At 45.3% G+C, this 25,762-nt stretch overlaps 1 protein-coding gene across 1 annotated transcript in view; it reads left to right on the forward strand.

Annotated features, from left to right (window-relative positions):
- Positions 1 to 25,762, forward strand: part of IGF2R (insulin like growth factor 2 receptor) — a 138,421-nt gene that overhangs the window by 59,522 nt on the left and 53,137 nt on the right. The window contains exons 7-19 of the mRNA XM_024248233.3: positions 1,200 to 1,305; positions 4,186 to 4,348; positions 4,577 to 4,742; positions 6,043 to 6,146; positions 12,204 to 12,368; positions 15,026 to 15,166; positions 16,392 to 16,535; positions 17,617 to 17,754; positions 18,371 to 18,518; positions 19,028 to 19,205; positions 19,662 to 19,777; positions 20,246 to 20,414; positions 22,335 to 22,514. Coding sequence (XP_024104001.2) covers positions 1,200 to 1,305; positions 4,186 to 4,348; positions 4,577 to 4,742; positions 6,043 to 6,146; positions 12,204 to 12,368; positions 15,026 to 15,166; positions 16,392 to 16,535; positions 17,617 to 17,754; positions 18,371 to 18,518; positions 19,028 to 19,205; positions 19,662 to 19,777; positions 20,246 to 20,414; positions 22,335 to 22,514 — 1,918 coding nt within the window. The remainder of the gene's footprint in view (positions 1 to 1,199; positions 1,306 to 4,185; positions 4,349 to 4,576; positions 4,743 to 6,042; positions 6,147 to 12,203; positions 12,369 to 15,025; positions 15,167 to 16,391; positions 16,536 to 17,616; positions 17,755 to 18,370; positions 18,519 to 19,027; positions 19,206 to 19,661; positions 19,778 to 20,245; positions 20,415 to 22,334; positions 22,515 to 25,762) is intronic.

The raw sequence follows: 25,762 nt of genomic DNA on the forward strand, positions 1-25,762 counted from the left end.
ACCTCCTTTTTCCTTGTTCGCCTCTTTAAAGGCCCTGTCTCCAAATGCAGTCACATGCTGAGCTATGGCTTAGACCTTCAACATACAAATTTTGAGGGGAAACAGTTCAGTCCATAACAGAGTCTTTAAGTGACACATTGGTAATTCTTAATATGAATGAGTGTGAGTGACGATTTAGTAATGTGTGGGACACTGAGGAAAAGTGTGAGCTTCTCTTGTGGGAAAAGGCAGGTCACCTGTGATCACCTATTCTCTAGCAGGCAGCCAGGGGCACTGGGCCCATTCCACACTGAGTGCAGTAAACCCTGGTGGTGGGGGCCGTGTTGGATGGTGATTTGGGTTGTGGAAGAGAACCCCAGTTCAGTAACTGCTGGGCAGGTGCTGTGGGGTTAAGACAAAACAAAACTCTTGGCTGGCACTTAGAATTTGTTGTATAAAGAGGAAATGATTGACTAGCCTTGTGGGCAAAAATGCACCTGGCCTGCTTGTCTGCTTTTTTTTTTTTTAATTTTATTAATTGCAAACATTTTTGTTTGTTTATTTTAGTCAAATGGTGTTTCTTCCTTTTTTTTAAAAATAATTTTTTTGTTCTTTTTTTCTTTCCTTATTCTAGGACGTGAAGCAGATCAAACGGGTTTTGTTTTTGTTTTTGAGGTGGGGTTTTGCTCTGTCACGTAGGCTGGAGTGCAGTGGTGTGATTTCCGTTCACTGCAACCTCTGCCTCCCTGTTCAAGCGATTCTCCTGCCTCAGCCTCCTCAGTAGCTGGGACTAGAGGCGCACTACCATGCCCAGCTAATTTTTGTAGTTTTAGTAGAGATGGGGTTTCACCGTGTTGGCCAGGGTGGTCTGGAACTCCTGACCTCAGGTGATCCACCACCTTGGCCTTCCAGAATGCTGGGATTGCAGGCGTGTGCCACCGCACCCAGCCAGGTTTTCTTAATATATCAAATTTATGTGCTGGTCACTTTATATATTTGATTTTTTAACAAAATAACACTCACAGGAGTTTACTTAAAACTTTTTTTTTTTCAAATGGAAATGAAATGAAGTCATTTTATACCATAGCTTCTTTTATATTTTAATACTTCTTCTGTTACCCTCTGCCCCCAAGTGAATGTGCTGAATGCTCAGGGCAACATATGAATTTGGATGTACTTTATACTTTTGTAATACTGTTTTCTCAATGTGGCTCTCCCAGGCTTGTCCTGAGTTACGTGAGGGAAGAGGCAGGAAAGCTAGACTTTTGTGACGGTCACAGCCCCGCAGTGACTATTACGTTTGTTTGTCCGTCGGAGCGGAGAGAGGTAAGTGACTCGTCTCCTGATGACTAATGTGGCGCACATTAGCCTGGGTTGCCCATGCGAACGCGTTTCTGGGCTTGGGGCGGGGTGGGCCTGGATGCAGGAAGCTGGGAGCCATGACAGAGCCACTGGTGGGCTCTCAGGAGAAGACGGGCTTCCTGGGATAGCTTCTGTCACATGCAGCTCACTTAGGGAGAGCTGTCTGCATTTTGCCTTTTGCTTTTTTACAGCAACCCAGAGGGGCCTCCACATACAATGGGATGGTGTTTTGTTCTAGTCTCTGTGAGATTATTTTAAGTCGTTCATGGACAGATTTTTTTTTTGGTAGTTGGGTTGTTTTAGTGAATAGTGGAAAAACGAAGTATAATTTCAAGGCTGTGATTTCTTATGAGAAGCGTTTCCCTCCCTCTCTCTTCCCAGTCTGCCCCTAAACCCCGACCCATGCCTTCCCCCTTCTTTCTCATCACAGGCCAGTTTATTGCTGTGCACTCTGCTGTTGATGAAATCTCCAGCGCAGCTGTAAACTCTTCGAGTGTGGCTGCTGAGACTTACTTGTCCTTGAGTGTCCAGCGCCTGCAAGTGTTCTAACCAGGGGCAGGTGCTGATGGAAAAGAGGCGTCCCCCAGGGAGGGAGGGGTAGGGCAGGGCTTTCGTTTAGTTTCTTTCTGCCTTCTTAGTAATAGGGTGAAGTAGGGAGGGGCTGAATTCTTTTGCCAGAGAACCACGCTCCCCTTCCCCCAAGCAAATGTGGAATTTGCTCTAACGTCAGGCTGGCAGCTGGCCTGGTGTGTGTGGGATATGGAGACAGTGCAGGGCTCAGCTTTCCACTTTCTGTCCCCAGACTTCCACATCCAAGTGCTGTCAGCTGAACGAAGGCCGGAGTGTCTAATGTTTGTTCTGAATGTGAATGGGGAGGAATATTTATTCACACTTTTCATTTGTACCTAAAGATGTGAGTTGAAATCTTTTAAGCCCGGTGAGATGTTCTCAGGTGATAGTGGTTTAGTGTTTTCCCTTTTTATTTGTTCTACATTTGGTAAGAATCATTTTACACTGTGAGAATCAAGAGAATTGGGAGTTTTCCTCCTTTTTCTTCGAAGGGGTATGAGGCATTTCTTGGTGTTAGAAGAAGAGGCTGATTTGTTATTAGTGGAGCAAGAGGTTCCCTCTTTTTTTTTTTTTTTTTGTTTTGTTAAAGACAGGGTCTCGCTCTGTCGCCCCGGCTGGAGTGCAGTGCCACGATCTCACATCACTACAATCTCCGCCTCCCTAGTTCAAGCAATCCTCCCACTTCAGCCTTCTGAGTAGCTGGGACTACAGGCGTGTGCCACCACACCTGGCTAATTTTTGTATTTTTAGTAGAGACAGGGCTTTGCTATGTTGCCCAGGCTGGTCTTGAACTCCCGGGCTCAAGTGATCTGCCCACCTTGGCCTCCCACAGTGCTGGGATTACAAGTGTGAGCCACCGTGCTGGCCAGGTTTCTTTTCAAGCTTAACTGTTCACTGGGCAGACCTTGTGTGACATGTGCTTGGACACTGTAATACTTGGGAGGTTTGTTTAAGCATTTACATTTGCTCATTGAATGATTTTAGGAGCTGGTATTTAGTAAACACTCACCTTGTCATATAGATCTTTTTAAAAATTATTTAATCTATTTATTGGGTTTACATACTGTAAAATTCAGTTTTTTTTTAAGTACAATTCAGTGGTTATTAGTATTTTTTTAGAACTGTGCAACCATCATCACAATCTAATTTTGCATTTCCATCACCCCAAAAAGAAACCTCCTGCCCATTAGCAGTCTCTTCCCATTCACACCCCAAGCCCTGGCAACTGTGCACCTTCTTCCCGTCTCTGTGGATTGGCCTTTTTTGGATGTTTTATGTCAGGGGAATCCTACACTGTGTGGCTTTCTGTGCCTGGCTTCTCTTACGGAGCCCTGGGGTCTGCATCACTGTGTGTCAGACTGCTCTGAGTCACGTGGGCAGAAGCATCAATGATGAGTCAGACAGAAGAGGGTTGGGCCTGCAACTCTGCAACTTACTAATTGTGTGCGACCTGATTGTAAACCTGGCACCTAGTGCCTGGCGTGTAGCAGGTGCTCAGTGAGTATTTACGGAATGAATGATGCTGGGAAGCAGCACTGCTATGCCCGGTGCTAAGCCCAGTAAGACGTGTCTCCCAAGGATGATTAAAAAGCTGGCAGTGACATTCCTGGTGAGCAGGGACCCCATCAACCCCCTTCGTGGCTCACATCAAAGATGAATGGTGGAGCTTCCGCTCCATAGAAGCAACACAATGGCAGAAGCGGGTTTGTGTCTGGGTGTTGCCCTGTCTTCACCCAGGAGCAGGTGTGGGTACAGATACGGTGGCGCCCAGGATCCCAAAGGGGTTGTGGACCATGCCTCTGGATATGCACGCGTGTGATGATGTTCACTCAGTGTCGGGGTTGCACCACTCCAGTTGAGCACCTCGTGGAAAGCGGTGAATGGACCACACACCCTGCACGGCCTGTTAGCGCTTGCCGACGTCTTAGTGATTGCCACGTGCCACTGAGTCCAGGTGCTCGCTGGCCGAAGCTTGAGTGTCTCTCTGAAGGTGACTAGACTAGAAAGGGAATAGAGTGTAAAAAGGAAATGGGGGTGTTACGAGTCAAATGGAAAAAAAAAATAACAGTTTAGAAAAAAATTAAAAATAACTTTACTGAGTTGTTATAAGTCAAATAATCTGAATGTGTTAGAGGCAATTATGATTCAAAAAACAGAAACAGCAAAATGTAGAAACCTAATAACCTGTCTTTGAGCTTTTCGTAAGTGTGGAAAATCTGCATTAAGCAGCATGAAACATTTTTTATTTTGCTTCTTTCACATTGTTCCTGATAGGGCACCATTCCCAAACTCACTGCTAAATCCAACTGCCGCTATGAAATTGAGTGGATTACTGAGTATGCCTGCCACAGAGATTACCTGGAAAGTAAAACTTGTTCTCTGAGCGGCGAGCAGCAGGCTGTCTCCATAGACCTCACACCGCTTGCGCAGAGCAGAGGTAAGCAGGCACCTTCTGCCTCCTAGCGCTGCTTAGGAAGAAGGGGATCGAGAGAGGGAACGGGACAGTAGGGACCAAGTCAGTCCATGCATGCTTCTGGGTTGGAGAGAGCTGTGGTTTGGGCTGGCGTTTCAGAAATAGGATTCAGATTTGACTAAGTAAGACTGTAATCTTCTAATACCTATTCATATAAAACAAGCCTCTTCTTGTTAATTTCCCTGTTTTTAGGTTCATCCTATACTTCAGATGGAAAAGAATATTTGTTTTATTTGAATGTCTGTGGAGAAACTGAAATACAGTTCTGTAATAAAAAACAAGCTGCAGTTTGCCAAGTGAAAAACAGCAATACCTCTCAAGTCAAAGCAGCAGGAAGATACCAGAATCAGACCCTCCGGTACGTCAACAACCTCTGTGTGATTTTCCTTTTTCTTTGTATTTCTTGAGACAGGGTTGCACTCTGGTGCCCAGGCTAGACTGCAGTGGTGCAATCTCGGTGCATTGCAGCCTTGACTTCCCTGCCTCAAGTAATCCTCCCACCTTAGCCTCCCGAGTAGCTGGGACTACAGGCAGGCACCACCATGCCTGGCTAGTTTCTGTAGTTTTTGTAGACATGGAGTTTTGCCATGTTGCCCACGCTGATCTTGAAGTCCTTGCCTCAGTGATCCTCCCACGTCGGCCTCCCAAAGTGCGTGGATTAGAGGTGTGTGCCTTGGGACCTGGCCTGCATAATTTTCAAGTGCGTTGTGTGTATTCTTGTGAAATGTAACTCCCTCTCCTCCTTTTCTTCCTCTTTCCATTTTCCATAAGGTACAGGAAAATCAGTTACGCCAGCATTCCTTCCTAGTAGACTTCGGCAAGTTGCCGTTTGTCACTAAACAATCAAATGTTTTTCCTGGCTTTAGAGTAAGAATGCTTCTGTTAGAACTGTTCACTTTATAAACTTGCTGTTTTTACAGAACCTGCTGTAGGAAAAGTATTTAATGAGTTTACAGTTGATAGGGCTTTTTTATTTTAAAATTTGTTTTTAAGGAGTTTTGATTTTTCTCTGGCAGTTTGAGAATCTGAAGCACCATCAACATTACTAAAAAAATGCATTCAGCACATTTCTTTTGACCCTTAACTTGGTAGTTGACCTTCATAAAAGCAGGATGAAAATGCAGTTTTCTGAAAATGTGTTAGGGGCAGTTACGATTCAAAAATTAGGAACACAAAACTGCAAATACCGCAGAACTGGTCTTTGAGCTTTTTAAAAGCATGGAATATCTGCCGAGAAGCTGCATTTTAAACATTTTATTTTTGCTTCTTTCAAATTGTTCAGGATCAGCATTGTCCAAGACCCCTCAGGCACGGCTGGTGTCCATGGCGGCTGTTAAGAGGGCTGTCTAATTCTTGGGCGTTATTTATTTTGTACAAAATCTAAAAGTGAGAACAAGAGAAGTCTTCATGCTCACAGCAAAACCTTCGGCACTTTCTTCCAGCCAGTTACTACTTTGAAGCGAGAGGATGTCAAGCCCATACATTTGGAACTCATTTCCTGTAGATATTTTTCCATAGCTGGCTAGAGAGCTTGCTGTTTTAGATCAGTAGTGATTTGTTGATGCTACGCAAAAGGCTTAATGTAGATATTTTAAAAGATTCAAGTTTCTTTCTTGGTTCTCCCAAACGCATTTGTCTGTATATTCACAAAAATCTAGATATTCGGATGGAGACCTCACCTTGATATATTTTGGAGGCGATGAATGCAGCTCAGGGTTTCAGCGGATGAGTGTCATAAACTTTGAGTGCAATAAAACCGCAGGTAAGTGTGCGCTGGAGTTCAGCCCCTCCTCTTTCCATTCATGGGCATGTGCTTGTGTGTGTGTGCACAGGCGTGTTCTTGGAAGTGAACATTGAATGGAGGAGTCAGATGCCCTCCTTTGGACTGGCCAGCTCTAGCCCCCAGACTGAGTTTTTTCTGTTGGAGTAACAGTTTCCCCACCCCCACTGCCCCAGTGGACACACACACATCCTGTTTGCGTTTTCCTCGGTTCTGTCTGTTTGTTTTGGGAATGGGCCCAGCACTGAACTTGTTGGGAAAGTTTTCATCTTGAATTTTGGTGCACACTAAACTACAGCAAGGACAGATTCGGCAGGGGCGGGATGGCTTGCCAATTTTGATTGAGTGACCTCTTCTTTTGTGTAATGAGTATCAAGATAATCCTTTTTGCAAAGTGGTGACCCTGTGGTAGAGTTTGGATCTGGGGATTGCAAAATGTCACTGGCTGTGTTGAAGCTGAAGGTGTGCATTTCTCTGAGTGATGAGAAGCACCCTTGAGTCACCAAGGCACTGGTATATCAAAAAGCGGTGCCACTGTCCATTATCTTGACGATTGTAGATGCAGTTGTAGCTGTAGAGAGATGATGGGATTCCATCATCATAAGAGACCTGCCCCATCTGTTGACCCCCACGCTGTGACTCCAGGCACCCTGCAGGGCATCCCACCACTGCTCAGAGCAGTTCTAGAGCCCATTCTGGTTTCCAGCCCAAGTGCTGCCCCGCCCGGAGGGTCTTTCTGGCCCTTGCTTCTGTGTGTTCTGTGTGTTTTTCTATGGCAGAGCTTTGGGTGGCTTGGTTACAGGATGGGTTGCTACAGGATTCACTGTGGGATGAGGGAGAGGCAGCTGGACATGATGTGAACCATGCTCTTGAAGCCTCCGGAGATCAGGTCTGCGTTGGGAGAGACAGTCAGGCACCCCTGCCCTGGTAGCACCACACCCCTGCGAATGTCCTAGCAAGCAGGCAAAGAACCAGCCCAGGGTCTTGCCACTGGGAAGGCTTTCGAGCCCAAAATGCCCCAGTAACTGCTGTTGTGGCACCTGCCCCTGGGGTGCCCTTGTTCACAGGTCTGCCATTGCTGTCCTTGTTCTCTACATGGCCCCTTTTGTTACTTTCACAATATGTACATTTTTTTAGTACCTATTTGCTTAGGCCCTATGAGGCTGGAGGGTGTTGTGAGGATAGATGGCTCTCTAGGTGTTCACAGACTAGAAGCAGAGATAAGGAGCATGATGATGGAGGCTCAGGGCAGTGCTGCTAGAGTAGGGCGAGTGCTTAGTGTCGTCGCTCCACTCCTTCACCAGGAGGGAGGCGTGGAGGTCAGCTGGCTGGGGTCTGGGCTGGGCGCAGGGGTCAGGCAGTTCAGAGAGGAGGAAGTGCTGCCTGAGCCACGCTACGTTGAGGAGCATGCTAGTCCCGTGTTGGGGTAGCTGTAGGGCCTGGGCCTCCAGACATTCAAAGGCATGGACCAGGGGAACTGCAAGCAGGTTAGAGGCTGTGTATGGGGAATGTCGCTGAAGATGACCCTGGAACAGTGTGCAGTATCGTAAGAAACTTGTATGCCCTGTAGAGGAGCTGGATTATATCTGGAAATCCGTAAAGTCCCAAGGATTTTCAGCAGGGGTATGACATACATCTGACTCGTGAATGAGAAAATCAGTGTGGCCTCTGGATGCACCTCCCGTCTGGTCTGAGCACTCCCTGCACCCCTCAGCTTCTGCATCATTCTCTCATCGCCCTCACCTCCTAGCCTACCTACGCTACTAGCCTCCTTAGCCATGTCTGCACCTTGAATCACGTCTCTCCTACTCGGTGTCCCCAGTCCCTAGGGATGCAGCCTGTATCTTCCCCATGTGCCCCGCCGATGCCAGACCTTGGTTCTGGCTCCCAGGTCACCCCAACTGGCTCTCCTGGACTCCGGCTGGCTCGGGCTGCTCTGCTGTGGTCTGAATCTCCCTGCAACTTTGTGATGACCTCCTTTGGCCTGTTCTGTTCAGTGCTTTTTATTAATGACTTGGCCGAGATCTTTGAGAGTGCGGTGATCTCATTTGGGGATGCTGGGAAGACAGAATCATTATCCAAAAAGATCGAAATGGACGAGCAGGATATGAGAAGGGCATTATATCGTCTCAGACTTACAGGGAAGAGGTGTGGACATTGAGGGAGCTGCCAACCAAACAAAAAACACAGGAGAGAAAAACCAAAGAACAGAAAGAAAGAAAAATAGAAAAAAAAAAAAAGAAGACCCGCAGTACAGTGGGGAGATCTTGCCTTGTAGTTATGAGCATAGATGAGGCCACACCCTCTGGGTTTGGTTCCCAGCTGCCCTAGTTTTTAGTTATGAAACCATGGGCCCAGAGAGAGCTAAAGCCCAGATAAGCTGAGGCTTGACAAAACGCGTGAAGGCCTCCTGTAGCTCCATTTTTCCTTTTCATTATAAAAATTTTCAAACATAGAACATTAAAACAAAAATTTACATGCCTGCCACTCTGACAGCCATTGATGTTTTGCCAGATTTTTCATGTAAGCCATACGTCATTGATGGCTCGTATCACCCCACCCTGATGCCAAGAAAGAACATTCCTTTATGTAAATTCAGTACCATCGTTGTACTTAACAAAATTAACAGTGACATCCTGATATTAAAAAACCCATGTTTTCCTAGGCTGTTTTCATTGTGATTGTAACAAGGAGCCTGGACAGAGAGATGTCAGGTGTTTTGTGGGAGGGTTTTGAGCTGGCTGTCAGGCAGGAGTTGGATTAAAAAATACTTACAATTCCTTCCAGCTCTGTAATTCAGCACTCCAAACTTTGAGAGCAAACTATGTACTGTAAAATTAGTTCATTATTATTTTGCTCGAATTTAAACTTAGAGTTTTTGGAGACAATCCCTTGGTAGACTCTGTTTATTAGATAGATGTAATGTATTTTTGAAGGTGAACGAGTGTTAATTGGCTATGTAATAGAAGTGTGGTTTAAGTTGGATCTCTAGGAATTATGCATGTGAATCTAAGGTTCATATACTTTTCAGGATGCAAGTGCATCTTTTGGTCATAATATTTTTTACCAATTGTTTAAATCTGGTTTGTTGTAAAGTGATGCTTTATTATTGGTGATTCTTTTAAATAAAGATGTTAGATAATTTTTTGGAAGAGCAGAATTCATTAGGATAGGCTAATAAACTACTCACAAATTTAAGTGGCTCAGCCCGTTAAAGGTTTATTTTCTTAGTTCAGTGCTAGTCCTTGGGGATGGGGCTGGGGTGGGGGGTGCGGGCTCTGCTCCATGTGGTCATTTGGAGACCTACGCTTTTTCCATCCTGTGTTTCTGCCATCTGTAGATGTGACTTCCAGGGGCTCTGCAGGATGGGAACATCAATTTGCTTTGTTTTGTTTTTTTTCCAGGCCAGAAATAAGTCACTTGGCCCAGCCTGAATAGCAGGGGAGGCAGGGAAATGGAGTTTAGCTATGTGTCTAGAGGACAAATTAAACTGGTTGGATAAGAGGTAGCATTGTTTTTGCCACAGAGAAATGGGTGCTGCTGCCTCCTCCTTAGGCGGAGAGCTCGTTGGTTCCATTTGAAAACCTTCCTTCCCCTTTTGCTGGAATTGAGAGACTGAGGACACAAAGTGGTGTGCTGGAGAATAAACTAGAGCCTGTGGAGCCAGACTGGCAACTTGGGGATTGTGTGAGTGAGGGAGAGATTGTGCAGAGCTAATCCTAACATTGCTGATGAGTGGACAGAAAACATAGGCCTCATGAATAGTGATTTCTGAAGTCAAAGCCCAGTATGCTTAAAAATGAACCCTAGTGGTTTGGGAGAGGGGAGCACAGCTTACTGTTCTGCTAAAATTCTTTGAGGAATTAAGTAAGAATATGTGTAAGGTACGTACCAATGGTTATTTACAAAATGGATTCTGCCTGCAGATTATTAGTACGTCTCAGATGCAAAACCAGCTCAAAAGTACGGACGAGTACTGGGACGATTTGTAGTAGTATTTAATTATTTGTAAACTTACACGTTTTTCTTCACGTTTGCAGAACACAAATCTTTTTCAGTAGTGAAATGTGAATCTAGTAGGATTAAACTGCGTGTAAACCTTGTGGGCGGGATGAAGAGAGGCAGAGGCGCGTCACTGTTGCTAAGTTAGTTCACTGGTAAGCTCAGGGGCCCAGCTATGGTAGCTGCCTCTGGGTTGTCAGCTGTGCCCAGGAGGTGAAGGTGGAAGGCATTCCTTAAAGACAGTGGCTTAGTGTGCTTATTAAAAACCAAACCAAACCAGCCAACCAAACAAACAAAAAACACAGGAGAGAAAACCAAAGAAAAAAAGAAAAATAGAAAAAACCCCACAGTAGAGTGGGGCGATCTTGCCTTGTGGTTATGAGCACGGATGAGGCCAGACCCTCAGGGTCTGATTCACAGCTGCCCTAGTTTTTAGTTATGAAACCATAAGCAAATTAGTTAGCCACACTAAATCTGCAAAATGGTGCTAAAATTGTACCTTTGCCATGGGGTTTTGAGGATCAAATAGATGAAAATAGTCATGTGTTGCTTAACAATAGGAATATGTTCTGAGAAATGTGTCATTAGGCTATTTTGTCATTGTGTGAACATCATAGAGTGTACTTAACACACACCTAGATGGTACAGCCTGCTGCGCACTAAGCTATATGGTGTAGCCTATTGCTCCTGGGCTACAAGTGTGTACAGCATGTGAGTGTACTGAATACTGCATGCAGTTGTAACACAACGGTAAGTATTTGAGTATCTAAATATATCTAAACATAGAAAAGGTCCAGTAAAAATACGATATTATAATCTTTTGCGGCCACCGTTTTATATGCGGTCTGTTGTTGACCAAATGTTGTTATGCAGCACGTAACTGTATAAAGAAAGTACTTAAACAGAGCCTGTTTTTCTGCAGCTTGCCTTTATGTAGCTGAGATGCTGAGCTCAGTGCCTGGCTGAGATTGTGCTCACTACAGGTTCGCTGCTGTGGCTGGTATTATAATTATAGTGATGATAATATTAAAGATTGGATAGAAGTTACAATTGAAATATCATTTGCTCTTGGTACAGAATCTTACTTCCTGTTTTCTTAGATCGTTACATAGCTTATGATACCAAACCTCAAGGAGGCAGATCACGTGGTGGGAGGCTCAGACAGGGATTATGAAACCATCAGGGGTGGGAAAAGAAGTGTTGTGCCCATGGCCCCCTAGCCTGGAAAGGTGCAGGGATAGGATTTCCAGCAAGGAGCAAGTCAGCAAAGCCTCTGAATCTCAGTGTCCATGGGATGGGGACGTGGCCTGTGAAGAGCTGGTTTTCAGACTTAGACCTGAACTATTCCTGCTGACGGATGGAAAATCTGGGTGGCTCACTCTTGGTGGAAGAAGAGGCTTGATTTGAGGAGGGTGTTACAGACAGGTGCACTGACGGAGCCGCAGAATACCAGCACTGTTTGGAGGTGTGCCGCTAACATTGTGGGGCTGGCATAGGACCTTGGCGTGCTTTCACTGGGAGCAACTGACTGTAGATGGTTTCCACTCTTATTTTACTTTAGGGATGAGTCCCAGAGAACTTGTCTTGTTCACAGTCGCATCACTAAGTCAGCAGTCCACAGGGAACTAGAGCTCCATTTCTGTCCTCCTTTCTGTGAGTCCCCAGTGTCACCCAGAGATGTTCAGGAGCCTCTGGGAGCTGACCACAGCCCGGGAGCAGAGGATCCCACTCACTGCTCTTTCGTTCCTCCTGCCTGCCCTTTTAATCTTATCTTTGAAGGTGCTGTACACAGCCTTCTGTCAATGTCTCCCAAGATGAAAGGCATGCTGGCCTGCCATCAAGGACTTAGGGTTAAGCATCTGAAGCTTAGTAGAAGCCTCTCTCAACTCAGACCCCCATGGTCTCTAAAAAAATCTGGACCTGAATTTTTTAACTGATCAGTTGGCATTGGTCCTGTTCAGTTTCTTCCTTGCTCCTTAGCTGTTCCTCAGTTTTGGTCACGAATGGAATTTAAATTTCTCCTCTTGAATCGTGCAGGTAACGATGGGAAAGGAACTCCTGTATTCACAGGGGAGGTTGACTGCACCTACTTCTTCACATGGGACACGAAATACGCCTGTGTTAAGGAGAAGGAAGACCTCCTCTGCGGTGCCACCGATGGGAAGAAGCGCTACGACCTGTCCGCGCTGGTCCGCCATGCAGGTACTGCCCTCCTTGCCATGTGGGTCTCAGTCCACATGCTCATGGAACATTTTCCCATGAGTACTTCTGGAAATGCTGTTACTATTTTCTTTGTCAGTGGATTGGGTCACAGCCCACCCCTGCTTTTTTCATGTGGCTGTGTGAATTATTAGAAGGAGCATTGGACTGGGAGGTGAAATAACTGAATTTGAGACCAGCATTATTGTTTTCTGGTTGGATTACCTTGGGCTCATCATAGTTGAGTGGAAACTGCCCTGCACCTACAGGGTGTCAGGCCTTGTGCTCTGTGTTGTTTAGAAGCTTGCTTGCTTGCTTTTTTTTCCTTTAAATTTTTTTTTTCTCTCTTATAACAGCCTTCCCATAGGCCATATTCCCACTTAACACAGGAACTGTCAGGCCCGCAGAGTGGAGCTGCGGCTCAGTTGCTGTCTTTTGACCTTGTGTTTTCACCCTTTTACACACTGCCTCTTTTCCGTCTCTGAGGTGGGATCTGCAGCCTCTGCCCCCTGGGGTTCTTCTGTTTGGATTCTCTAGGCAGGTGGATGTGCGCCTTGGGCTGCTGTTCACTGCTGCCTCAGTGTGCAGTGGGCTTGTACTCTAGGCTGAGCTTGCTGTTGCACAGCAGGCAGCAGATGAGGTGCCGAGGAGGCAGCAGCACCCCCGACAGCACAACCCCTGCCCTCGGGGGCTTGGAATTTAGCAGGAAACAGAGCAGGTGGAATAATAAGAATGGGAGTCTCAAGCAGGGATAATCTGATGGGGGGATTTCTGGTTTTACCCTCTTGGCAGCTCAAATTAGGTGTACAGAAGCCAGTTGTCTCTGTAAGGGGGAGATGACCCGAAGCAGAGGGAGTGACTTGCCTCGTGTAATTGCCACCCAGAACAGTCACAGAACTGCTGGCGGTATGTTGTCACTCATAAGTGGGAGTTGAACATTGAGAACACATGGGCACAGAGGGGAACAGCATACACCAGGGCCTGTTTAGGGTTGGGGGTGAGGGGAGGGAACTTAGAGGATGGATCAGTAGGTGCAGCAAACCACCGTGGCACATGTGTACCTATGTACCTGCACGTTTTCCACATGTATCTTGTTTTTTTTTTTTTTTTTTTTAAATAAAACTGCCAGCAGTGACAGCACTGCTGCTCCTGTCTTCTGAGTCCCACCTGGTTTGCTAAATACCAGGTTAGAAAGAGGAATCCCTCTTGTGGAGTGTTTGAGAACCTGCCTCACTGTGAACCGCCTGGGCAGGGAATGCTGTCAGTGCTGTTGTGGTTAAACACCCTGTGTGCTGCTGGGAACGGTGCCGTAGTTAATTCTGGCACGTGGGTGCTAGTGAAGACATTGGTTTTCTGTGAAGCGGAAAGAGTTCTAGCTGCAGAGTTGGAGACCTGGCTGAGGACTGGTGTTGCCGCATCCAACCACATTTGCTTGAGCGAGCTGCTCTCCAGGCCCGGGTTTCTTACAGTGAACTGGGTGGTGCTGTTAGATTCCTTAAGTTAACTTTTTTTTTTTAAACATCACTGTGTATAAGAGACCACCTAGGATCTATGAGATAAGGAGAGATACATTTTTCAGTCTACAGACTTCCTGACACAGCTCTGGTCTCTTGGAATCTGCAGTCATTTCGTGGCATTTGCGCATAGATAGCCCTAAGTAAATTATGAGGGGAGAGCTAAAACCATTCCTTACTGCTTGAAGAAGTCCCTTAAGACTTTACAGCCCATCTGGCTCCACCCCAGACTTCCAGTGTTTAGGGCAGGTCCTTGTTCACATGCACAGTCTTGTATGGTTTCTTTTAGGCTGTTAACATTGGAAAGTGCTTCTCCAAATGTACTGTATCACCACTGATGAGTCATGGGGTTTTTGCCTTCCAAACCCGAGTACCCAACCTGCAAAGGGAGCATTTTCAAATGAGAACGTGTATTTTTATATCTTTACCTCCTCCATGACACACTTTCTAAGTTACTCCTTCAGCGACTGTTCACCGTGTGGTTTGCTTTTTGTGGATGCCCTCGCCCTTGCTTGCTGTGCTGGTGACAGTCAGCTGGTGCCCCCTCACCTCCTGCAGGTGCCTAATCAGTATCTGCTCACACTGACCAGCTCATGAGTCTTGTGAGTTCAGCGGCCACCTGTGGTACCTTGCTTGTCTTCTGTGGTAGCATGCGTTGTGTCCTGCACTCAGTCTGCAGATGTGTAAGAGGTTGCTGGTTTCTTTTAGCTGCACAGGCCTTCACAGGGGCCGAGCTGGGTGTATTAGCAGTGGTGTTGAGCGGGGTGTATTAGCAATGATGTATCACTCTACTGCGTCCCAAGACACAGGCTGGCTTCTTGATTTGGGTTTTCAGTTTCTAATTTCATACTGTGGGGCTTGGGAGAATTTTGCTGTTCAGTTCTCTGTCCCCCAGTTGGGCCTACTCTTCTGAAGAAGTATTGGGGTGTAGTTTGTTTCTGTCACATTAAATGAGAAACCTGAGAATCTCGGTGAATTTTTGTGCTTTCAGTCTGCCCGGGTTCCAGAAATGTGAGCGCTGGGGATTGAGTGATGAAGTGGTTTGGGAGCTTTGAGCCCTTGACCTTTGGCTTAATCACTATTTATTCTGTGACTCACAGAAATCAGCATTGCTTTTGGCTAAAATACACTTTTGTTTTGTTACAGAACCAGAGCAGAATTGGGAAGCCGTGGATGGCAGCCAGACGGAAACAGAGAAGAAGCATTTTTTCATTAATATCTGTCACAGAGTGCTGCAGGAAGGCAAGGCACGAGGGTGTCCCGAGGACGCGGCAGTGTGCGCAGTGGGTGAGTTGTGCCCGGACGGAAGATCTAGGTGATGCTTTTCTAGGGCATCCAGTTTGGAATGAGTTAGAAGATCTTTCTGTGGTTCATCTAAGCCTCCTCTTTCTATAATCACATGAAGGATGGTAAAAAAATTTTATTCATAACTCAGATGTCAGTAACTGCTCGATGCACTCTGGAATCGTGAAGTTGGCTGGAGCTCCCTGACATGGGCTAAAACCATAACTGGGAACAGAAGGAACCACGTGGAAAATACTGCGTCATCTTTTTAGTTTGTAACCTGAAGAATAACGTTGCCAGTATTTGTGTACAAGTGATTTTATTTTATTTTTTAACAACTTTATTGCCTAGAATCGTTCAAAAGTTATGGCTTGAGTGAAGTGTAATCTCAGCTGTAGCCCTAGTGTAAGAGGGGCTTGCATGCTTTGCTTCCTTTTGCTGTTATTGTTTGGTCCCGTAGCTGTCATGCAGAGACTTCTCAAGTATTTGATACAGGTATTTAGCACATTCATTTTTGTCATTTATGACTCACTTTGAAAATGCCAGGCTATGAGAATAGTGAGAATCTGTTAAAAGCATTCAATAAGGAATTGTGAGCCTCGTTGGATTTTAGGAATTATCTCGTATTCAGAATTGCTGGTGTGTCTTTAAAAGCAGGTTCAGGCATGTCCATGTCTTTACTAAGAAGGACTTCGGAACAGAGTTTTAATCCTTTATAACAAAAAGCAAGTGAACCAAGAAGTAAGCGGCCTCCTGCTTGGGTTGCTAAACAGGTTTCGTTAATTTCTGCTTTGGATATGAGACACATTCTCACCCTTGGCTGTGTGGCTGTGCTTTCAAAAGACTTTGTGTCTTGGGGTAGCTGAAGCCCTGACAGTGGGGGACAATGTCCGTTTACAGTTGGTGCTGATGCATGTTGCAAGCCATTTGGTCTTTCTTGCCCTGGAAGGGCATTGTACGTCATTCATGGCACTTTCTGGCTGAACCTATGGATGACCCTGGAGGACCCCGATGTGGCTGTTAACGTCTATCCAAACGTGGCACTCTAGGGAAACCCATCCACTGCCCTGGTGGGTTCAGTGGGCTGGAGAAGGGCTGCACTTGCTGGGTTTGGGCTGATTTCTTTCTTTCTTTCTTTTTCTTTCTTTTTTTTTAAAATCACTTCTTTGTGTGTGTGATGATCATTTTTAGCCACATCTTCTGTTTTTTTTTCCCCTTTCTCTTCCAGATAAGAATGGAAGTAAAAATCTGGGAAAATTTATTTCCTCTCCCATGAAAGAGAAAGGAAATATTCAACTCTCGTATTCAGATGGCGATGATTGTGGTCATGGCAAGAAAATAAAAACTAATATCACACTTGTATGCAAGCCAGGTAAAAATTTTAAAAAAGATGAAATCTTTTATGGCTTCTGCCAGAGTTCCTGCATTCTTCATATCTCTGTTCCTCATCAGTCACTGCAAAACTGATCAGACAGATTGGCATGGTGTTAAGCATTTTGAGTTCCAGACTCTGGTGATGGGAGATAGGTCATTTGGAATTTTTCCCTCATCCCCTCCCCAAAACCAAATCAGAAATGGAGAAACCAGATGGTGTCAGAAGGGAGTTGTGGGTCTCAGCGCTGTATCCTCTTCCTCGGGACTGATACGCGGCCAGTCATGCGGTTACTTAACTTCCTCCAAAGGGGAAAAAAATCATAAATGGTTTAAAACATTGCCCATGATCTCACCACTTAAACACAATGTTAATTTTCATTACCTTTATTTATAGGTGTATGTTGTTTTTACCAAGTCAAAATTTTTGTTAACAAATCTTAATGTTTCTCAAAGTGTAGTATTTTGTAAATACTTTTCTATGTTTCACAGTTCCATTAATAATTTTTAGGAACTTCCTTGTTGACGTGGTGTGGTTTTACTATTTTTGAACATTTTCCTTATTGTTGGATTAATAGCACGTTTCCAGTGTTGCTAATTGTGCTATTATGTATCCTGTCTCTACCTCCCATTGAAATATTTCCTTTGGATAAGTTCCCAGCTGTGGGATAAAGTCAGAAGCTAGGGTCATTTTGTTTGTTTTATATGGTAAAATATACAACATAACATAAAATTTACCATCTTAACTGCTTTTAAGTATGTAGCTTGGTGACATTGTTGTGTAATACCACCACCATCCATCTCCAGAACTTTTTCATCCTCCCAGACTGAAACTCAGTTCCCATTAAACACGAGCTCTCCATTCCCTCTCTTCTACTTTTTGTCTCTACGGATTTGACTGTTCTAGATACCTCATATAGGTGGAATGCTACAGTATTTGTAGGGCTGTTTTTTGACCCTTCTATGCATTATACCTCATTTCCCACCGTCCCTTCCAAGTCTACTTCTAGCAGAGAAGAATGAGGTAAGATATTTTAGGAATGAATGGATTAGTGATCCCCGTTTCTTTTCCCTGTTGACAGGTGATCTGGAAAGTGCACCAGTGTTGAGAACTTCTGGGGAAGGCGGTTGCTTTTATGAGTTTGAGTGGCACACAGCTGCGGCGTGTGTGCTGTCTAAGACAGAAGGGGAGAACTGCACGGTCTTTGACTCCCAGGCAGGTCTGTGTCTGAGCAGGATCTCTGCTTTAATGTGACTTGGAACCACTTAAGGTTTTTTCCTTAACATTCTGTGTGAGGTTTTCAGGGTAACCCGCGTTAGAATTTTATTCATGCTGTTTGAACAAAATTCTGAACATCCGGTGTTTGGGGCTTATTTGAGATACTGAAAATACTATCTTGAATTCATTATTGAGGTGGTTTTGCTGAATGCAAAACTTTCGGATCACAAGGGAATAAATTATGTTTGAAGAGGCTTTTGTGTGAATTCTAGGCAAGAAACCTCTCTGAGGGAGACCTTACAAGAAGGCCGTAATATCGTGCTCATCCTGCTTTGAACATGCTGTTGTTTATTAGCCCAGCAGTTATGGGCTTTGAATAGCGCTTTAGGCTAACCCAGTAGAAGGGAATGGTGGAGTTGGGTCCATCTCCAAGGAAGATGTTAGTAATCGCGGTTCTGGTGGCCTCAAGGGGCAGTGTCTCTTCTGCCTCCTCCACTTCTTCCTGCCATTGGGAACCTCCTGGGAAGAACCTCTCCCTTTCAAACTGTGGGGTGAGACCACTCTGTTAACTGTTCGGACTGACCTTCCATACTTTTATTGTTTTTATTCTTTCTTAGGGTTTTCTTTTGACTTATCACCTCTCACAAAGAAAAATGGTGCCTATAAAGTTGAGACAAAGAAATATGACTTTTATATAAATGTGTGTGGCCCGGTGTCTGTGAGCCCCTGTCAGCCAGACTCAGGAGCCTGCCAGGTGGCAAAAAGGCAAGTAGCTTCTCAGTTCTGTTTCATTCTTAGGCATTATATGCTAACAAATATTATTTTCAGGAATAGGTGTGTTCTCAATGTCATTGCTTTATGACAAGCATTTAAATACTGATGAGACCTGGTCTGAAAACTGAAGGATGTTAGGAGTTTAATTTCCCAGAGAAAGGAGCAGGCCCATCCTTGGGAAAGAAGGGTGGATTGAGGTCATGCCTCACTTCTGCACATTTTGTGCTTCTCAGTGCCTAGATATCTCTGTGCGTATTTCTGCATTCTGCGTAACTGTAGCTCAAATGAAGTGAGTTGTCTAAACCAGCGGTGCCAAGAGGAGATTTGGGTCCCAGTATCCCTGCTGCTGTTAGAGACCTTGTGTGGGTTCCTGTGGTCTGCAGCCCGGGCTTGGTTCTGGTGACTCCTCACATCGCTCACGGGCCCTCCCTTCAGTGTGGCAGCCTTGGAGTGCTTCTGCCTCTCAGGTCTTTGCTGAGAGAAACGTGTGTTTATTTCAGTGATGAGAAGACTTGGAACTTGGGTCTGAGTAATGCGAAGCTTTCATATTATGATGGGATGATCCAACTGAACTACAGAGGCGGCACGCCCTATAACAACGAAAGACACACACCGAGAGCTACACTTATCACCTTTCTCTGTGATCGAGATGCGGGGGTGGGCTTCCCTGAATATCAGGTAGGAATGTTTGTCCCTCATTGCGCTCCCTGAGGATACTCACGCCTGTGGTGGGCCTTTCATTGAGAAGCAGAGCTTGTATCAGTCTGGGTTTCTGGCCAAATCATCACTGTGATTAGATTTGCCAGGGTGCCTGGGCAGTATTAGTTTTTTAAGCCATTTATCTAGTGGGTTGTGCACCTTAGTAACAGCCCAGAAGCCTGTCAGTTTTGGGTACAAAACATGCAAAAGCATAAAAAAAATCCTGAATTAACACCCACTTAGCAGAGGCTAAATTTTCATCCTGATTTATTACTGGACAGTCTTCCTTTTAATAAAATGAAGGGAGATGGGCAGACTAAGCTTTTCTTCACAGTTTCTCATTGGGAACATTGCTCTTGTCCTTTTTTGAATCCTGGTTTTATGTCACGTGTCTTTCTCTTTTTGCCATCCCTCCGCACATCTGCTGTGGAATAGGAAGAGGATAACTCCACCTACAACTTCCGGTGGTACACCAGCTATGCCTGCCCGGAGGAGCCCCTGGAATGCGTGGTGACCGACCCCTCCACACTGGAGCAGTACGACCTCTCCAGGTGAGGCAGAGTCAGCTGCTCTGTTTTTGGCCTGGTACAGATGCTGAAGTTGCAGGTGTTGCTGGTGAGCATGTGACTGAGCTGATGATGGGGAGTGATGCTGGCTCTGGGGCTGCAGGACCAAGGTGGGGCATTTTCAGCAGAGTGAATTCTAATAACAGTCTGGTCACCTTTGGGATAGCAACCAGTCTTGGCCACAGCAGAGCCTCAGCCTTTAGCTTCATCATTTAAAACAATGACTGTCAGTGCAGAGGCACGGGGGGACAGTTAAGGTCCACTGCATACTGAGTTTAGCGAAGGTGGAGTGTAATCCTGGTGCGTCATGAGCCCAGACAAGCCAACTCCTGGTAGTGTGATAGGTGGAGCATGTTTTATTTGGTAGCTTTACTTCCCCAATTACATAGAAATAAATGAGACTGAAATGTGTACGCTCTTTAAAAGCATATACATTTTGCTTTGAAATTTTAGTCTGGCAAAATCTGAAGGTGGCCTTGGAGGAAACTGGTACGCCATGGACAACTCAGGGGAACATGTCACGTGGAGGAAATACTACATTAACGTGTGTCGGCCTCTGAATCCAGTGCCGGGCTGCAACCGATATGCATCGGCTTGCCAGATGAAGTATGAAAAAGATCAGGTGAGTCTGTTTTCACTGCGTGTCTCCTCTGCCCTCCTAATTCCACGACTTAGTGAGAGGAGGTGGTTATTCTGGGACATCCAGATCAAAGGCGGCACAGCTGCTCGAGAGAAACCCTCTGAGTAGGAGTGGGGCCTCCGTGTGAACTCATCTGCCTCCTGTAGGAGCAGAAGTGTGTCACACAGGAATCATTGTTCACATGGAGAATGCTGTGTTGCAGACTTTTGATCACACAAAGGGCAGAGGAAGCACCGAATGCTTATGTCTAGCCTGAATTCAAAAGTGTCTTTAGGTGCTTTCAGCAGACACCTGTGAAAAAGAGAGTTTTGCTTCCAAAAGCTCTTGCTTCTGGATTGATTAGGGGGAAAAACTGGTTTGGGAGAGTTGCTGTGGATGAACCAGATTCAAGCACGTGCTCTCATTCGCTGCAGTTCGTCACTGGGTTGAATGCAGCCACTGCCAGAACATTTACCCGTCTCCTGTGGTCGTTGTACGTGGTGAATCTTAAAATAGAGATGTCTCTGGAAGTTGGCTTCTGTAAAAATAGCATGTTGGGAATGTACTTTTCTTGGTGTATGCTAGTGGCAGCTTGGAGGTTTTTGAAAGGAAGGTGGCAAGTGTGCTCTGGTGGTTAGGAATCGAGTTCCTGGTTGTGTTTACCTCTGCACATGTGTGTTCTTTACTGGAGCAATGACTTCAGTGTATAGTCAGTCCTCATTATTCACAGATTCTGCATCTGTGAACTTGCCTACTTGAGAACATGTGTAACTCCAAAATCACCATGCAGAGCACTTTCTCAGTCATTGTTGGAACGAGTGTAGTGGCCCACTGTGCATAGTACCCGACAAGCCTGTTCCTGGCTGAAGTTGAACAGGGGGACACTCTGGCCTCTTGTTTCTGCCTCACCCTGAGATGAGCAGAGGATGGAGAGGGCGAGGTAGTGCAGTGCAAAAGCTCCAGCCCTGGGGCCAGTTGGACGGGGTCTGAATTCCAACTCTGGCATCTCAACTCAGAGATGCTCCAGAGCTGGAACTTCCGCGCTGTACTGCCTGGTAAGGTCTCCCTAAGAGAAGTTTTTTGCCTAGAATTCACACTAGTCTTTTCAAACATGACTTACTCCCTTGTGTTCTGAAAGTTTAGTGGGGCAGCCTTAGGTGAGCCACTTAACACTCCTTAGCCTCGTTTTTCCTTTTGTAAAATAAAGAATAGAATCTGTCAGCATGAGTTGTCTTGGGATTTCAGATTTATAATCTGTGTGTAATAGGTTTGTTTGCCTGATGTGCGGCCAGTCAGTACGCTGAGACATTGGGGATTACAGCCGAGAAAGAGTTTAATTGTAGGGCAGGCAAATGAGGAGATGAGAAGAAACCTCAAATTCACCTCCCTAAGGAATTTGGGTTGAGGGACATAAGGGGTTTGGAGCAGGCCAAGGTGTGGGGATTGTTTATTGGTAGAAGTGCAGGGTGAAGTCATCGGATGGGGAGATGAAGAAACTGCATTTGGTTCCCTGTAGGGAGGTCTTCATAGTGGTTAGTGTCAGCCCTTCCACCGGAATTCAGGATCTGAAGAACATCTTACGTGATTCTTGAACGAAATCCTTATGATTCTAATGCCAGTGATTCTTTCTGTAGCAATAATGGGGATGTGACTAGTATCTAGTGCTACGTGACTTTCAGTTACAGGCCAGCACGCAGCCTGATTGGTGCTTAATTGCATGCCTGGAACGCAGCATGCAGTTGTTGTTAACTCTTTGAGGATGGTTTCCTATTCCTTAATGTAGTAAGGGGATTTCCCTAGGAGCAGTTGTTCTGTATTCAATAATTCATTGTTTGCGGCAGCTTTATAGAATGTAACCACCACCAATAACGAATCGACTGTATCTTCAGGGGGAAAAGCCTAACAAGACTGGTTTTCTTGCAGGGCTCCTTCACTGAAGTGGTTTCCATCAGTAACTTGGGAATGGCAAAGACCGGCCCGGTGGTTGAGGACAGTGGCAGCCTCCTTCTGGAATACGTGAATGGGTCGGCCTGCACTACCAGCGATGGCAGACAGACCACATATACCACGAGGATCCATCTCGTCTGCTCCAGGGGCAGGCTGGTAAGGCGCTGCTGCTGGCCGGTGACCTTCACTGCTGCATTTTTTGACTGAGCATTGCCTTATGTGTCTCTTAACAGCAGCAGTCTTGGGGTGGGTGGCGGAGCTAGGCCAGTCTTAGTTCTGCTTAAGGTCAGTGTGCGGTATATATGTTCACAGGCAGGGAGTGATTTGTGGTACCTTCATGGCTGCGATTTCTGAAGTGTAAGCCTCATCTTTTGCTGCGGAGTTCGAGGCTCTGGTGACATACACTGTTTCCTGGATTTTTTTTCTGAGTCGTACAGACATTATCTTGCCTCTTAGTTCTTGTGAGTTGAGGATCGTGGCAGTGGAACGGGGCTTAGAGATAGTTTGGTCTTGTAGGGGCCAAGGGAAAGCTTCCCTTTCACCCTTTGAAGTTTCCCTGAAAATCAGCTGTCAACAGGAGAAAAGACATTAAAATTTTGACGTGCATAGCACCGGGGAATAAATAGCAGGAGAAAGATGACCCAGTAGCCTAATGTAACACAGAAGGTTATGTACCCTGTTTCACAGGGGAGAGGGAGATAGGGGATGTAGACAGTTCTTTTGAGGGGGCAGCAAATGATTATTTGGGAGAAAGAATGGACAGAAATTAACTTGCAAATGATTCTCTTTGGAGCCTGAATGAGGAAGGCATTATCTTGTGCACAAGTCTGTCCAGGTGTGATTGCTGTCCTCAGTCTTCTTTTGTGGGATAGATAATGAGATTTCCGAGTTTCTTTTGGAAAGAAGCCTTCTTGGTCAGATAAGGAAATTCCAGAGAAAGTCCCTCCCTGTGCTTGGGGGTGGAGGTAACAAGGCACGGTTAAAAGGATGACCTTGATTCTCAGGCAGCTTCTCAGCATGTCAAAGCACTGATCCTTGGGGTATTGCTTTCTGAGCCCCAGCAGTCCAAACCACGAAGACCACAGATAGGAATCAGAGGCTTGGTATAGCTCAGGCCTATGGGTGAACGATGAGGGCTGTATGTGTAATACAAAACAGGAATAAGAAATTAAGGCTGAGGGCTGGGCACAGTGGTTCAGATCTAACCCAGCACTGTGGAAGGCCAACATGGGAAGATCACTTGAGGACAGGAATTGGTGACCAGCCTAGGCAACATAGTGAGACCCCGTCTACAAAAAATAAAAAAAAAATTTAGCCAAGTGTGGTGGCTCAGGCCTGTAGTCCCAGTTACTCTGGAGGCTGAGGCAGGAGGATTCCTTGAGCCCAGGAGGTTGAGGATTCAGTGAGCCATGATTGCACTGCAGCCTGGGAGACAAAGGGAGCCCCTGTCTCAAAAAAAAAAAAAATTGGGAGGCAGAGATACGAGGATTGTTTGAGCCCAGGAGTCTGAGACTAGCCCGGGCAACCTAATGAGACCACACCTCTACAAAAAATTTAAAAAATTAGCCAAGTGTGGTGGTGTGCACGTGTAGTCCCTGCTACTTGGGAGGCTGAGGTGGGAGGATCACTTGAGCCCAGGAGGCAGAGATTGCAGTGAGCTGAGGATGTGCTACTACACTGCAGCCCCTTGGCAACAGAGCAAGATCCTGTTTCAAAATAATAATCATATAAGCAACTTCAGCAAAGTCTCAGAATACAAAATCAATGTGCAAAAATCACAAGCATTCCTATACACCATTAACAGACAAACAGAGAGCCAAATCATGAGTGAACTCCCATTCACAATTGCTACAAAGAGAATAAAATACCTAGGAATCCAACTTACAAGGGATGTGAAGAACCTCTTCAAGGAGAACTACAAACCACTGCTCAAGGAAGTAAAAGAGGACACAAACAAATGGAAGAATATTCCATGCTCATGGATAGGAAGAATCAGTGTTGTGAAAATGGCCATACTGCCCAAAGTAATTTGTAGATTCAATACCATCCCCATCAAGCTACCAATGGTTTTCTTCACAGAATTGGAAAAAACTACTTTAAAGTTCATATGGAACCAAAAAAGAGCCCGCATTGCCAAGACAATCCTAAGCAAAAAGAACAAAGCTGGAGGCATCATGCTACCTGACTTCGAACTATGCTACAAGGCTACAATAACCAAAACAGCATGGTACTGGTACAAAACAGATATATAGACCAATGGAACAGAACAGAGGCCTCAGAAATAACACCACACATCTACAACCATCTGATCTTTGACAAACCTGACAAAAACAAGAAATGGGGAAAGGATTCCCTATTTAATAAATGGTGCTGGGAAAACTGGCTAGCCATATGTAGAAATCTGAAACTGGATCCCTTCCTTACATCTGAGACAAAATTAATTCAAGATGGATTAAAGACTTAAATGTTAGACCTAAAACCATAAAAACCCTAGAAGAAAACCTAGGCAATACCATTCAGGACATAGGCATGGGCAAGGACTTCATGACTAAAACACCAAAAGCAATGGTAACAAAAGCCAGAATAAACAAATGGGATCTAATTAAACTAAAGACCTTCTGCATGGCAAAAGAAGCGTGGATGAAGCTGGAAACCATCATTCTCAGCAAACTATCATAAGGACAGAAAACCAAACACTGCATATTCTCACTTATAGGTGGGAATTGAACAATGAGATCACTTGGACACCTGGTGGGGAACATCACACACCAGGGCCTGTCAGGGGCTGGGGGGCTGGGGGAGGGATAGCATTAGGAGAGATACCTAATGTAAATGATGAGTTGATGGGTGCAGCAAACCAACATGGCACATGTATACCTATATATCAAACCTGCATGTTGTGCACATGTACCCTAGAACTTAACATATAATTAAAAAAGGTATTAAAAAAAATAATAATAAAATGAATTAAGGCTAGGAGGTAGAGGAGGTGAGTGGGATTGCTGTTGGCCCTGAGTTCCTTAGCCAGGGGAGAACAGCAGACTGTGTGGAGTTTGCTCTGCTCTTCTTTCCATGGAAATGCTTTGGGGCCATTTTATACAGTCCCAATTGCTACTGTTTTTTAGTTGGGGTAAAATATAACATTAAACTGACCATTCTGACTGTCTTTGTGTTACATATATTATACACATCTCTGGTGTCCTGTATTTATCACCAGTATCCATGTCCAGGACTTTTACAGGGTCTTGCTGTGTCACCCAGGCTAGCGTGTAGTGGGTGTAATCATTGCTCACTGAATCACTGCAGCCTTGACTTCCTGGGCTCAAGTGACCCTCTCACCTCAGCCTCCTGAGTAGCTGGAACTACAGGTGGAGTTACCTGTAGTTATCAAAATGTTTTTTAAA

The sequence above is a fragment of the Pongo abelii genome, chromosome 5, assembly GCF_028885655.2.
Source record: "Pongo abelii isolate AG06213 chromosome 5, NHGRI_mPonAbe1-v2.0_pri, whole genome shotgun sequence".
In the NCBI taxonomy this organism is placed as follows: Eukaryota; Metazoa; Chordata; class Mammalia; order Primates; family Hominidae; genus Pongo; species Pongo abelii.